Below are 15,126 nucleotides of genomic sequence, written 5' to 3'. Positions count from 1 at the left end.
TACTCTGTATTTTTTGTTCAATAAGATTAACATTTAAGTTGGTAGGTTGAACAGGACAGATTGCCTCCCTGATGTGGGTCTGCCTCACCAGTCAGTTGAAGGCCTGACTAGAACAAAACGTCTTACCATCCCACATGGTAGAGAGAATTCCACATGCTTGAGTGCCTTGGAATTGGGATATCAACTTTTTCCTGCTTACTGAGACACTGACTCTCTCTGGGTTTTGGGCCTGTTGGCCTCAGACTGGAATTAGACCTTTGGTTTTCCTGATTTTTAGGCTTTTTGACATGGGATATAACTACACTATTGGCTCTCCTGGGTGTTCTGCTTGTGAACTCAACCATTCATGATTGTGTTAGCCATTTCTTTAAGATAAATACAATTTTTATCTCCATACTATAGGTTCTTTTTCTATGAAGAACTCTAGTATGGAGGCAGAGAGATACCAGTGAATAAGACAGAATTTCTGCCCTGATTGTTTTACATGAAATTATTTTCTTTCTAATTATATAAATTGTATTTTTCTTTAGTCTTACTCTCTATACCCATTAACAATATTTTCTGTGAGTCCTTTTTTCCCCCCGATTATTTCTTTGGTGTCTGTCATTTTTATGAGTCTTCCTGTAATGACTGGTAATCCTTTGCTATCTGCTCATCTTTAAGTGTAAGACACAAATAATCCATGCAACTGTGTGTGAGTTGTCTACTGGTGATGAATGAGCTGTCTTTGCCATTGGTAGACCCTTAAATATTATGGGTTCTCATTTTACTCAGAGAAGAAGTCTTAACACTGCATAGTTGAGTAAGTATCCATTCAAGTTATTTGATTTTTGCAGTATGGCTTTCTACAGTGTCCAGAGGTTGATTTCTCTGAAAAGTAAACTTTTAATGTTTTACTGTGGTGGGGATAAAGTATGGGGAGAGGATCTGGAATTCAGTGTTTTATATACTACTATTCATTCATTTTAAGCTGTTTTTATCCCTGCTTCTCAACATCTTCATATGTACTCAGTGACTTCAACTTGGCTTTTCTAGAGTTCTGCAGCAAGTATTGATTTGCTTCCTTGAGTTGATTTTTCTCCAAGTTGTAGAGACATTTTTTTACCCTCTCTCATATTGCTATTATCTATTATTTATTTATTTTTTTTAATTATTTTGTTCTTAACTTTTACTCTGTAAGTCACTAATTATATACGTTTCTTTCTCTCTCTCTCTCTCTTTTTTTTGGGGGGGGGGTATAAGAGATAGCTTAATAATTAGTCTACCAGAATAAAATAGATACTACAATTGATGTCAGCATTGATGATTTTCCCCCTCCCCTCAAAAACAAACAAAAAAAAAACAGGTGGTAGCCTGGAGTATATGTAGTCTGTCTTGACAGTTTGTGGCCTGACTTTATTTACTTTAGAACATGATAATATTTGGAAATTACTTTTAAAATCTAGATAAGTTATATAGTAATTCAAAACACAAAAATATGTTGGAGATTATTGAGTTTATATAGAACTATCAAGTTTACTTTAAAGAAGCTAGAATTGTATTAAAATAATATAAATTAATACATAGCACATTACTTGGTGCCCTTTTTCTTTATATTTGTTTGTTGATGGTAGGAATAGACTTAATTTGGTTAATGAATTCTTCTTTTTTCTTTTCCCAACCCTAAGAAAAGACTTTTAACATCAAAAGGATATATTTGAAATTTGTTGGAAAATTATATTTGTTTAATGAATTTCACTAATATATATTATCTTTGTTGTTGATGTTGCATGACTTAAGAGCATTAGTAAGCTAAAGTATATTTTAGTAAAAATGGACTAATCAACAATTATAGCCTTAGGAAGTGATAGTCAATTAAATACAACTTAGAACAGGTATGAAATTATTGACTCACTTGTGCTTTCAGTCCTTCCTCTCCAAAGTGCTGAAATGTGTTTTGAAATTACTTAGTTGCATTAGTGGTTGGATTTGAGGCTTTTAACGTGTTTTTCACCAGTACCTTTGGGAAAAGAATAACCAAGACATCTAAATGTACTAGCATTTTGCATCACTATACAATTGTAAATACTGTGATGAAATATTGAAATGATCATGTAAGATGATAACCGTTAAGCTTTTCTTTCAACTATTAAAACTCACCAAAGGTTATATTGAGCTGTGGTTTATGACATTGTTTAGCCTAACACCTTCTTTGATAATCGCCTCAGAAGTGGAGAAAAATGCTTTAGGATTGCATGATTAATGAATTTTCTTTTCAGTTTTGGCAACTTCCTTAAAGATTGTAGACAGTATTAGTATTAAGAAAACTTGTTGGGTTTGACTAACAGCTGGGTTTATTAAAATTTTTAATGTTCTATTCTTATGGACTTATTATTTTAATCAGGGTTATTCATTAATTGGAGAATAGATGACACATAGTATTATTAGTTTTGGGTGTACAGCATGGTGATTTGACAACTCTGTACATTTTGCTGGCTCACCAAATGTAGCTATCAGCTGTCACCATGCAATGTTGTTATAATACCATGGAGTTATTAATTCTTATCAGCATGTATTTTTGTAGCTGTTATGTGATGTTAAATGTTAATAATTTACGTTTAGGAATGGATTATAGACAACAGGCAATGATGTCTTTGAGAATTGTGAGATTTTTGTAACAATACCCAAAAGTGTAAATAAGATTTCTATTTTCATTTCCTTTCTCATATTGTCTAATAATTTTTTAACTAGTGAAAAAGTTTTACTCCAGGTGATTAGATAGCAATTATTATAAGTTAACAAATACGGGTTTATAGATGATGTTTGGGAAAGTAAAAAGTCTAATGTAGTAATAGTAGTAATAATAAATCTATGTCTCTGAGCATCTATAAAAATTGGACTTGTCTACTTTTATATGGTCCTTCACGTTTAATTTGTTTTTAATTAAAAGAAAAAAATATTTTGTGTGACAAACCAGTTCGAGTTCAGGTCACAAAAGTTTTTAGATGGTGAATTTTCTGTAGTTGTAGTAATTTGAACTGGTATTCTGTCTCACCTAAATGCTCTTTAAAGTGTTTGTGAAATATAAATGGCATAGTCCTGATTTTACCTTATAATTAAAATCAGTTTGTATACATTAATGAAAATAAATTGATGTTTCCTGTCCACTTAAAATTTAAGTGTCTCTGCTGTTACCTATTTCATCCATGTGGAATTTTGAGTTTTCTATGACCTTACAGTAAAAATGCCTACCTGTTACAGTTTTAGTCAAAATGGATTTGAGAAAAAATACTATTAGTAAATACTTGTTAAAATAAAATGAAGAATTATATATACTTTATTCTCTTGCTTCTCTTTCTGTTTTTTTTTTTTCCCCCATAGCAAGAAAAGTAACTTCCTTTAGTTTAACTAAGGTTAATTTTCATTTTCAGATTTTCCTTCAGGTTAAGTGATCTAAATGAAAACTCAAGAGAGTTTAAGATCTTGCCTCCTCATAATGTGGTGCTATATCAAATTTCTAAGTGGCTTGCTGGGAGTGCTATGTTGGATATAAGAGCTGAGAATTGAGCATATGCTTCTGTTCCTTGACTATGGCATCCTTTGAGGTGTCATCATCACTTTTGATTTCCTGCTGTCTGTCAGCAAAGGTCACAGCTGTGTTCTCCTCATCCCCTCAAAGTCCCTGTTACTGTACATCTCTGTGAAATGGTTTTCTGATTCTTTCTGTGGCATAAGATATTTCAGGGGTATTTTAAAGGTCCATTTGACCATTGTATTTGTCTCCATCTACTATTCCTGCACATTACTAGATATAGGACAACTTCTTGAGACTAGATATCTATCCCTCTTTTCTGTGCTTGCAAAGTAGGGTGTGGGATCCTCGGCACCAGGATGAAAAACCTTACCTTAGAGTTCTGCTTTTTTCTATTTTCCTCTTCCTGCTTCTGAGGGGATGGAGGATGTCACACATATTCTTCTTTCAGGGATATACTTCATGAAGTTTGATTGTTCTGTACTATTTGTCAGTTTATTTTATTTTGCTGGAAGGAAAACAGTTGAAATTAAACGGTATTTCTATTTTTTTTGTATTTCTATTATTTTTTATTTGTTTTTACCTCAGTGAGAGAAATATAAGATCTTTATTGTTTCAGTTGTGTGGCAGTTGTGAATTTTGAAAGAGTATAGTTTGGAGGCTTATGAGTCATGCATTTCTAAATGTTTGTAAATTATTGAATCATAAAATAATATAGCTTAAAGAAATTTTTAAAGAGAATATTTAAGACCTAGAGATGTCAAATGATCTATCCATGGTCATAACCTGTTCATGTCAGAATCATTGTGAGAATATAGATCTCATGACTTCTTGTTCATTGCTCTTTCCTTAACAATGCATTGTTTTATCTTCTTTTAGATCTAGCCAATTACTACTGTCAAATTTCTGAGTGATTTTATATCTACTTTTCATTCTGTATATGTTCTATTAGTGTTTTTATTGATATTATTCATAAAATAGAACCTTATACTACTCTAGAAGCCAATATTGCACTGTATGTTAACTGAGTGAAATTTAGGGAAAAAAAACCCCAAACCTTGTAATAACAAAATAGTGGTATGCAGCCATTTTAGTCCTGAGGACCACCTTGGGTTCCTAAACATGAAAGAAAGCATTACAAAATTAGGGATGAAAAGGAGACATTAGAAGGAAAAGGATGATGCTGAGAAAAAGGAATTTTGGAGTAACACAAAGTAGTCAGGGATGAATATACATGGACTTTCAGACTCTAAAAGGTATTACATTTAGAACATATGAATATTTTTGGTAGTAAAGGTAAGTACCGCAGCATTGTCTTTTGTTGTGAGTTTATAAAAGAGCAAAAAAGGAGCAGTTGATGGATATTATGTAGGTATTATGTAGGATATTATATAGGTAGAATGTAAGGGGCTCCTTAGTTTTAAGGACCATAGAGATTATATATTTCTACATATTTAAACATAAATTTAAATATCAATAGTTAAAAATAGATATACATGTGCTTACCCATACCCACACACATATATACCTTGCCATTTCTCAACTCTAGCAACATTTCACACATACATGCACATACGGGCGCATGCATGGACCTTTCTCAACTCTGGCTACTTTTCAAGTCATGTAGGCCCAGCCTGATGGATTAATGTTTACTTTATATATTTGTATATGTTTTGAGTTGTATGTTTACATATTTATATATGTTTTGAGATGACAATTTAAAAAACTCATTTATAGGGCACTTGGTTGGCTCAGTTGGTTAAGGAACTGCCTTTGGCTCAGGTCATGATCCCAGAGTCCCGGGATCGAGTTTTGCATTGGGCTCCCAAATCCGTGGGGAGTTTGCTTCTCCCTCTGACCTTCTCCCATCCCGTGTTCTCTCTCACTCTATTTCCTCCCTCAAATGAATAAATAAAATCTTAAAAAAGCCCCATTTATACATACTTTACTGGTTTATTTCCTACCTAAGCTTTTTAGTGGATAATTATTCATAAAAAATATAATTAATAGATTTGTACCATCTTCTGCTAATTCATAGTCTAGTGAACTATAGTTTTCTAGCTCAGAAGCAGTCTAGCCAGATTCACTGATCTTTCCTCTTTTTCAATTAATCATCAATTTTTGTGGTAGAATGTGTGCTATTTATTGTGTAGCAAACTATCTAATTCTGTCTTCCCCTCATTTGGGGAAGTGATGCATCTCTTTTCTTAAACAAAAACCTCTTTCCTTGGTCTGTGCTGGCTTCCTTTCCAACGCACAATATTTTAGTTGAATTAGTAGTATATAATGGTATAGGACAAAAAGGGCAATATGTATATATAGATAGGGTTTTTGGTTTATATAGAATCAAATTTTTGCTAACTTGTTTAGTTTAGTTTTGAATGTCAACCATTCATGTGTTCACCGGGCTGCCTTGAGTAGGCAGTATGTTTAACCAAACTTTTCCTTTAAGAGGTAAGATGTGAAATTGATACGGGTGATGTTTTTCATAATTGTTTTAAAAAAATAATCTGTTATTTTTTTTCAGCTATTTTCTGCTTTTTTTTTTCTTCTTTTTTTCTTTAGGAGTGGCAGAATTCTATCCAGAAGAATGCAGGCCTTGCTTTTATTGAACTTGTCAACGAAGGAAGGTAACCTATTTTTATATCCATTTATGTTTTACTAGTAATTCTTACCATATTTTTGCCATTGAAACTGACCTTTTGGGGTACTGTATTGTTTTTGCAGTCAGTAATGTAATGGAGCTTAATTTTTACAAATGTGTCTATTTAATTATTGTTTTCTTCATGGTTACATGCTTGATGATAAAGTTCTGATCTTTATTTTTTGGTAGGTAAGGCTGAATTTGGCAAAAGTAATAGTGATGATTTGTTAGCAGGGATAAAGAAAGTGAATACTTACTTGGAGTTCCTTCAAATTTAATTATATATGTAGAGCCTAATAATTAGATTTAGATGTCTGTATTATCTCTCTTATGTCATGGCCTGATCATAAAAGAAGGGGAGAACAAGTTTTGTTCTGTGTTGCAAAGTAATGAGAAAGAGAGAGAGTTGAGAAAGTTGTTAAGGTTTCCATTTAAAGATAGAATTCAAGGAAAAGAAATTCAGTAGTAAGAAAGAAAAGTGAAACAAGTCCAGAATGAAAAGAAAGCTACAAGGAGATTGAAGAGTGAGAGAATTAAAAGGTAAAAGTAAATTGAGGAAATGGTGAGTGGAGTACTTTGAGTCTGTTTTGTGGGAGCTAATTTTTGATTAATTGGACTGAAGACCCAGGGTATGGATTAAAAGGTGTGTGTAGCTGCCATTTGAATTTGTATTTTAGGCAAAATTGTTGTTTAAAAATCTTTCTTTATCGTGTTCTGGCTAGTGTTGAGACTGATACTATACTTTGGGGATGATATGAACTAGTAACTAGGAATCCAGCATCTGTCTCATTAATGTTACAGAAGAGGGCAAAGAGAGTAGGGATAACTTCACTTGACATTAAATACTTCCAAAATTCTTCTACTGGGCAAATGCTCATATACATGCTCACATGCTAGTATTGGAAACTAATTAATAAACCTGCAATTATAATGCCTTTTGCTAAATTCTGTTGTAGAAGTATGTAAATACATGTTAAAAGAAATACTTGACAGTTTAGTATGGAAGAATTAGGCAAAACTTCCCCCAGGGTTCATGATTCTTTAGAGGTATTTTCTTTTTTAATTTTCTTCTTTTTAAAATTTTTTCCCAGTTTTATTGAGAAATAACTGACATATATCACTGTATAAGTTTAAGATATACAGGAGGGTGGTTTGATTTACATTTATCATGACATTATCACAGTGGGTTCAGCTAACTTCTGTTATCTCATGTAGATACAATATAAATAAAAGAATGAAGGAAAGGAAAAAAAATTCTCCTTGTGATGAGAACTTTTAGGATATACTCTCTTTATAGCTTTCCTGTATATTGTATAGCAGTGTTAGCTGTAGTCATCATGTTGTACATTATATCCTTGGTAATTATTTATCTTGTGACTAGAAGTTTGTACCTTTTGACCACCTTCCTTCAAGTCCGCCTTTCTCTTTCTTCTTCCTCTGCTAACTATATGTCTCGTGTCTTTTTCTGGGAGTTGGGTTTTTTGTTTGTTTCTTAGATTCTACATGTAAGTAAGATTATGTCGTATTTGTCTTTCTCTGTCTGACTTACTTCACCTAGCAAAATGCCTTTTAGTTCTAGCCATGTTGTTTCATATGGTAGGATTTCCTCACTTTTGGGGCTCCTGCGTGGGTCAGTTGTTAAGCATTTCCCTTCAGCTCAGGTCATGATCCCAGGGTCCTGGGTTCGAGCCCCCCATTAGGCTCCCTGCTCAGTGAGGAGCCTGCTTCTTCCTCTCCTAGAACCCCTACTTGTATTCCATCTTTTGCCATCTTTCTCCTATCAAATAAATAAATGAAATCTTAAAAAAAAATTTCCTCAATTTTAATGACTGAATAATATTCCATTATATTTATTTACTTCTCTGTCTTTTCCACTGCTTCTTTGTCCATATATCAGTGGACACTTAATTTGTTTCCATGTCTCGTTTATTGTAAATAATGCTGCTATGAAAATGGATGTGTAGATAATCTTTTTGAGTGTTTCCATTTCCTTTGGGTGTATTTCTGAAAGTAGAATTGCTGGGTCAGATGGTAGTCCTCTTTTTAATTGTTCAGTGAACCTCCATGCTGTTTTCCATAGTGTCCGTACCAGTTTAAAATCCCACAAAGAGTGCACAGATGTTCCCTTTTCTCCACATCTGTGACAAGATTTGTTATCTCTCATCTTTTTGATGATGACCATTCTAGTAGGTGTGAGGTGATAGTTCATTGTTGTTTTACTTTGCATTTCCCTAATGACAGGTGATGTTGATCATCTTTTAATGTATCTATGGCCTTTCATATATCTAATTTGGAAAAACAAATCAAACAAAATTTATTCAGGTTGTTTGCCTGTTTTTAAGTTGGAGTGTGTGTGTGTGTGTGTGTTTTGCTTTTGAGTTGTATGAGTTCTTTATATATTTTGGATATTAATCTCTTATCAGATGTATTGGCTTGAAAATACTCCATTTCACAGGTTATCATTTCATTGATGGTTTCTTTTGCTGAAGGGAAGCTTTTTAGATGGATGTAGTCACACTCTTTATTTTTTATTTTGTTGCTTGTGCTTGAGATGTTACAAAAAAAAAAAAAAAAAAAAGTCATGTTCCGGGGAACATGTCCAGGAATTTTATTTCTAAGTTTTCTTCTAGAGTTTTATGGTTTCAGATTTTACATTTAATTCTTTAGTCCATTTCAAGTTAATGTTTATGAGTGGCATAAGATGGAGGTTCAGTTTTGTTTTTTTACCAGTAAATGTCCAAATATCCCAGCACCATTTATTGAAGAGACTTGTCTTTTCTCCATTGAGTAATTTTGGCTCCCTTGTCAAATATTAGTTGACCATAAAATGCTTTGGTTTATTTCTCAGCTCCTGATTCTGTTTTATTTGTTTATTTGCTTTTATGCTAGTACCAAACTGTTTTGATTACTATAGTTTTTCATATGGCTTGAAATTGGGAAGTGTGGCGCATCCTGATTTGTTCTTCTTTCTCAAGATTCCTCTGTTCAGGATCCTTTGTTGTTTCATATAAATTTTAGCAGTTTTTTTTTAAATTTTAGTAAAACGTGATACTGGAATTTGGATAGGGATTGCTGAATTTTGGTAGTAATGACATTTTAACAATATTAATTCTTTCAGTCCATGAATACAAGATACCTTTCTATTTGTGTTTTTTTTTTTATTACTTTCATCAGTGTTTTGTGGTTTCTAGGGTAGAGATCTTTTACCTTCTTGATTAAATTTACTCCTATTTTATTATTTTTATTAAAAATTATTTATTATTATTATTATTATTAAGTATTTTATTATTTTTGATGATATTGTAAAAGGGATCAATTTCCTTATTTCTTTCACCAGAAAATTCATTGTTACTATACTGAACTATTGATTTTGTCAATTTTGTATGTTGTAACTTTACTTACATGCATTGATTAAGTCTAACATTTATTAGGTTGAGTATTTATGATTTTCTATATATAAAATCATGTCCTCTGCAAATAGAGACAGTTTTACGTCTTCCTTTCCAATTCTGATACCTTTAATTTTTTTCTTGCCTAATGCTTTAGCTAGAAATTTTAATTCTGTGTTTAATAGGAACAGTCGAGTGGGCACCCTTGTGTTTTTCTTAATCTTAGAGGAAAAGTTTCCAGCCTTCACTGTTGTGTCTGATAACTGTGGGTTTGTGATATAAGGCCTTTGTTATGTTGAGATCTCTTCCTCCTGTGCTTAATTTGGTAAGAATTTTCATTATCACAAATGGATGTTGAATTTTGTCAGATTACTTTTATGCAGCTATTCAGATGATCATATGATTTTTTTCTTTTGTTCTGTTAATGTGATATGTCACATTGCTTGAGTTGCATATGTCAAACCATTATTGCATCCTGGCTTAAGTCCTATTTGATCATGGTGAATGGTCTTTTAGTGTGCTACTGAATTCAGTTTCTTGTTATTTTATTGAGAACTTTTGCATCTATATTCATTTCTCTTTTTTACCTTGGTTAGTCTACGTGTATGTTTGCCAATTTTATCTTTTCAAAGAACCAACTCTTGGTTTGGTTCATCTTTTCTATTATTTCTTTATTTGCTGTTTCTATTGATTTCTGCTCTAATTTTTATTATTTTCTTTTTTCTGTCAACCTTGTGCTTGGTTTGTTCTTTTTCTAGTTCATTAAGGTGTTGCGTTAGGTTGTTTATTTGAGATCTTTTTTGCTTCTTCTTCTTTTTTAAGATTTTATTTATTTATTTGACAGAGATCACAAGTAGGCAGAGAATCAGGCAGAGAGAGATGAGGAAGCAGGCTCCCTGCTGAGCAGAGAGCCTGATGTGGGGCTCGGCCCCAGGACTCTGAGATCATGATCTGAGCTGAAGGCAGAGGCTTTAACCCACTGAGCCTCCCGGACACCCTCTTTCTTGCTTCTTAATGTAGGCATTTGTTGCTATGAACTTACCTCTTGGAACTGCTTTTGCTGTATATCATAAGTTCTGATGTGTTTCCATTTTCATTTGTCTCAAACTTTTAAATTTCTCCTTTAATTTATTCATTGATCCATTGGTTGTTCAGAAAAGTGGAGTTTAATTTCCACGTGTTTGTGAATTTTTCAGTTTTCCTTTTGTTTCTAGGATTTCTAGTTCTGTGCTCCTGTGGTCAGAGAAGATAAATTGGCATAATTTAAGTCTTCTTGGATTTGCTAAGGCCATTTTATAGTCCGGCGTATGGTCTATCCTTGAAGATGTTACATGTGTGTATTCTGCTGTTGTTGGATAGAATGTTATTTGTTTACTAGGTCCTTTCAGTCTGTAGTGGTCAGATTAGCTGTTTCCTTAACGATTCTCTGTCTAGATCATTCATCTTTTATTGAGAGTGGGATATTAGTGTCCCCAGCTATTATTGTATTACTATATATTTATCCTTTTTATCTGTGCTATTTTTTGCTTTGTATATTTAGGTGTTCTGATGTTGGATCTATAGATATTTATAATTGTTTCAGTTTCTTGATTGATTGACCCCTTTATCATTATGTAATGATCTTCTTTGTCTCCTTTAACTATTTTTAAAGTCTATTTTATCTGATACAACTACCTTGCTTTTATTTTATTTTCTATTTTAGTTTGATTTAATTTAATTTTATTTCTATTTGCATGAAGTGATTATTTTTATCCTTTCACACTCTGTATGTCTTTATAGGCTAAAGCAAGTGTCTGTTAGGTTTCTTATCCTTGAATTGTTTTTGTTTAATCCATTCAATCATGCTATGTCTTTTTTTAAATTTTTTTTATTTTTTTAAAGATTTTTATTTATTTATTTGTCAGAGAGAGAGCGAGCGAGAGCAAGCACAGGCAGACAGAGTGGAAGGCAGAGTCAGAGGGAGAAGCAGGCTCCCTGCGGAGCAAGGAGCCCGATGTGGGACTCGATCCCAGGACGCTGGGATCATGACCTGAGCCGAAGGCAGCTGCTTAACCAACTGAGCCACCCAGGCGTCCCAATCATGCTATGTTTTTTGATTAGAGAATTAAATCTTTTTCTGTTTAGAGTACTTACTGATGGGTAAGGTCTTACTGTTGTCATTTTGATATTTCTCTTTTGGTTGTTTGGTAGGTCTGTTGCTCCTTGTTTCTTAAACTGATACCTTTTTTGTGTGTGTTGATGTCTTTTGGTACCTGTATGCTTTGATTTCTTTATCATGTTCTTTTGTGTAATTGCTATAGGTTTTTTTTCTTTGTGGTTATCATGAGGGTTACATAAAATATCTTAAAATTATATTCCTCTATTTTATTTTTTTTTAAGATTTTATTTATTTATTTGACAGAGAGAGATCACAAGTAGGCAGAGAGGCAGGCAGAGAGAGAGGGGGAAGCAGGCTCCCTGCTGAGCAGAGAGCCCGATGCGGGGATCGATCCCAGGACCCTGAGATCATGACCTGAGCTCAAGGCAGAGGCTTAACCCATTGAGCCACCCAGGCACCCCAATATATTCCTCTATTTTAAACGTACTTCAGTAGCATTTAAAAATTTTATATTTTTAATTTCTTTTCCAACTCACATTTTAGATTTATTGCTATTCAGTTTGTATATTTTAATTTTGTGTAACGAATAACAGATTATTGTAGTTATGATTATTTTACTATGCTTACTTTTGAAACCTTTAAATGAGAGTTGTATGTCAGTTATGCATTATCTTTACCAAATTACAGAATCTGACTTTGACTGTAGATTTACCATCACCAGTCAGTTTTACACTATGCTACATTTAATTTAATTTAATTGGCTTTTTTTTTTTTTTTTTGGTAGTTTAAGAACTCCCCTTAGCATTTCTTATAAGGCACGTCTAGTGGTAATGGATTCCCTGTATTCTTTTATATGTCTTTATCTGTCCTTAACTTCTTAAGGATAGCTTCATTTGCTGTATTATTCTTTGTTAAGAGGTTTTCCTTTCAATATTTTGAATATATCATCCCATCCTCTCCTGGACTGAAGTGTCTCTGTTGAGAAATCCACCAATATTTTTATGGGCATTCCCTTGTATGTAACTTCTCTGCACAGCTTTCAGGTTGTTCTTGCCAGCCCTTCTGGTGAAATGGGGCTGGGAGATAATAGCTGGTATGTAGAGTAATGTTTCAGCTCCCTCACCTGGGTGGAAATGTAAGGGGTTGCTTCATGTAGTTCTCAATTTCCCAAACAAGGAATGACTTGGAGCTCTCCTTGGCTATGAATGAATCCCTATGCCCATTCCTAGCAAGAGAATCCTCCATACTTGGTACTGGCTTTTCTTTGGGGACAATTAGTTTTGCCTGCCTACCTCTCTGCTCAAGCATTCCGGGCTTACATAGCTTCCTGGTCTTCCCACCATTATCTCTGTCAGGTGTGGCCGGGAAATGCTCTTAACAATATGTGGGTGTGTGACTCAGCTCCTTGCCCTGATGAGGGCAAGCCAGTCTCTAGTGCTGGTAAACCTCCTTGTTTGAGGACTGGAGTTGAGTGATGTGCATCCTGCCAAATTGCCTGCTTAGGGAGTGCCATTGACTTGGTTCTGCAGATGAGCAAAGCTGCTGGTTGGGAGTATTATTTGGGCTCTACAGGTGTGTAACTCCATCGGCCAATATCTTTGTGTTGGTTGTTGCAAGCACTTCCCCACTCCTTGTCACACTCAGATTCCAGTGGTTGAGTCATGCAAATTCTCCTGCAATCCTCATTGGGTATGATTAGAGTAGTGGCTCCCACAAGGCCAGCTGGGGTCTGGTTGTCCAGGGCTAGGTTCTCTTCACAGTGATGGAGGAGTTAGCAGTTCTGAAGAACCACATGGTGCTTCTCTTAACCTCCTAGTGCAGTTTGTTTAGTTCTCTGTAGTGTAATGGGTACTCTAGCACCATTCTTTTGTTCTAGAATTCCCTCAGTGGTGTCTTGTTCCTGAGTAATTGTTAGTTGTTTTTCTTTTGAGGGGGAGTGAGGTCACAAATAATGTATGTTGACATCTTGGTGATGTATTTTCAAAGATGAGTAGGGCTAGTCTTATAGATGTAAAAGTGAGGATTATGATAAATTGGAGGCTGTGTGTGAGAAAAGCATTCCAAATAGAGGAAATAGAATATCTGAAGACACCATGATATGGCATAATACTCAAGTGTGTGTGTTCCTGTATTTGAATTACTGGATAAGAATTGGACATCTGGATCATAAAAGGCCTATTGTAACAAATTTGGACTTTAATCTAAAGGCAGTGGAAAACTTGGAGTATTTCAAGCAAAGGAATATGATATTTGGGTTTTGAAAAGATAACTGACAGACATATTTAGGGTGGGTTGTTGGAGAGGAGACCTGAATGAAATCAGGCAGCATAGTTGCTGTGATTCATATGAGGAAGAGAGCTAAGTTGCAGTCATGGGTATGGCAAATGATAGAAAATCAAGAAATATTTCTCACTGAGTGAATGACTAATAATATAGCTATTGAAATTTCAAAGTGCTTAATCTTCAAAAAACTAAATTACTCTTTGGCTGAATTTCAACACTGAGGTATTGAGTTTATATATAGAATAAGAGGTAGTTAGAGCCCTTGATCAAATATGCATTTGTTCTACTTAATGTAAAACACGAATAGATTCTTTACCATTTATAGGGTTTATTTGTTTAAAGAATATTCTTGCCCTTTTTAAAATAGAAAGCTTGTTATAAAAGCCAATTTTTATTAGTATAGGCTCTACTCAGCATAACCACCCATGATTACACAAGTTACTGTCACATTTAATAGATAAGTCTTCATAGCTTTTTGATTAATAGCATCAGCTTTAAAGTTTGCTTTGGGTTCCCATTTCAGCTTTTATATTTGGAAAGTACTTTTACTTCTGTTAGCCTATGTTTTCTCATCTATTCATTCAGCCAATATTTATTATTCACTACGTACCATGAATTGCCCTTGTTGCTGGGGATAGAGCAATAAACAGGTACATATATATTTATTTGTAGATGTTACTATAAACAGTCATTGGTTGGCTATGAACAATAAAATAAGTACTGGATTATGTGACATGTGAATGGTGTTATGTACTGTGGAAGAAGATAATGTGCAGCAGGTTGAGGAAAATGGAGACTTTTGAAGGAAGTAGAAAGTGTTCGCATATTTGCAGTTTAAAAAGAATAGTCACGGGGGGAGGAGTCAAGATGGCGGAGAAGTAGCAGGCTGAGACTACTTCAGCTAGCCGGAGATCAGCTAGATAGCTTATCTAAAGATTGCAAACACCTGAAAATCCATCGGAGATCGAAGAGAAGAAGAACAGCAATTCTGGAAACAGAAAAACAACCACTTTCTGAAAGGTAGGACCAGCGGAGAAGTGAATCCAAAGCGTCGGGAAGATAGACCCCGGGGGGAGGGGCCGGCTCCCGGCAAGCGGCGGAGCAACCGCGCACAAAATCAGGACTTTTAAAAGTCTGTTCCGCTGAGGGACATCGCTCCAGAGGCTACCCGGGGCAAAGCCCACAGGGGGTCAGCGTGGCC

General features: G+C 34.4%; 1 protein-coding gene across 4 annotated transcripts in view; it reads left to right on the top strand.

Moving 5' to 3' along the window:
* Positions 1-15,126, top strand: part of LRBA (LPS responsive beige-like anchor protein) — a 729,505-nt gene that overhangs the window by 252,773 nt on the left and 461,606 nt on the right. For all 4 annotated transcript variants that reach the window (XM_059373625.1, XM_059373604.1, XM_059373615.1 and 1 more), the window contains exon 35: positions 6,077-6,141. In XM_059373625.1, coding sequence (XP_059229608.1) covers positions 6,077-6,141 — 65 coding nt within the window. The remainder of the gene's footprint in view (positions 1-6,076; positions 6,142-15,126) is intronic.

Source organism: Mustela nigripes, chromosome 1 (genome assembly GCF_022355385.1).
Source record: "Mustela nigripes isolate SB6536 chromosome 1, MUSNIG.SB6536, whole genome shotgun sequence".
In the NCBI taxonomy this organism is placed as follows: Eukaryota; Metazoa; Chordata; class Mammalia; order Carnivora; family Mustelidae; genus Mustela; species Mustela nigripes.
Note: the sequence above shows the minus strand (reverse complement) of the source record. Positions and strands in the feature narration are given on the sequence as shown.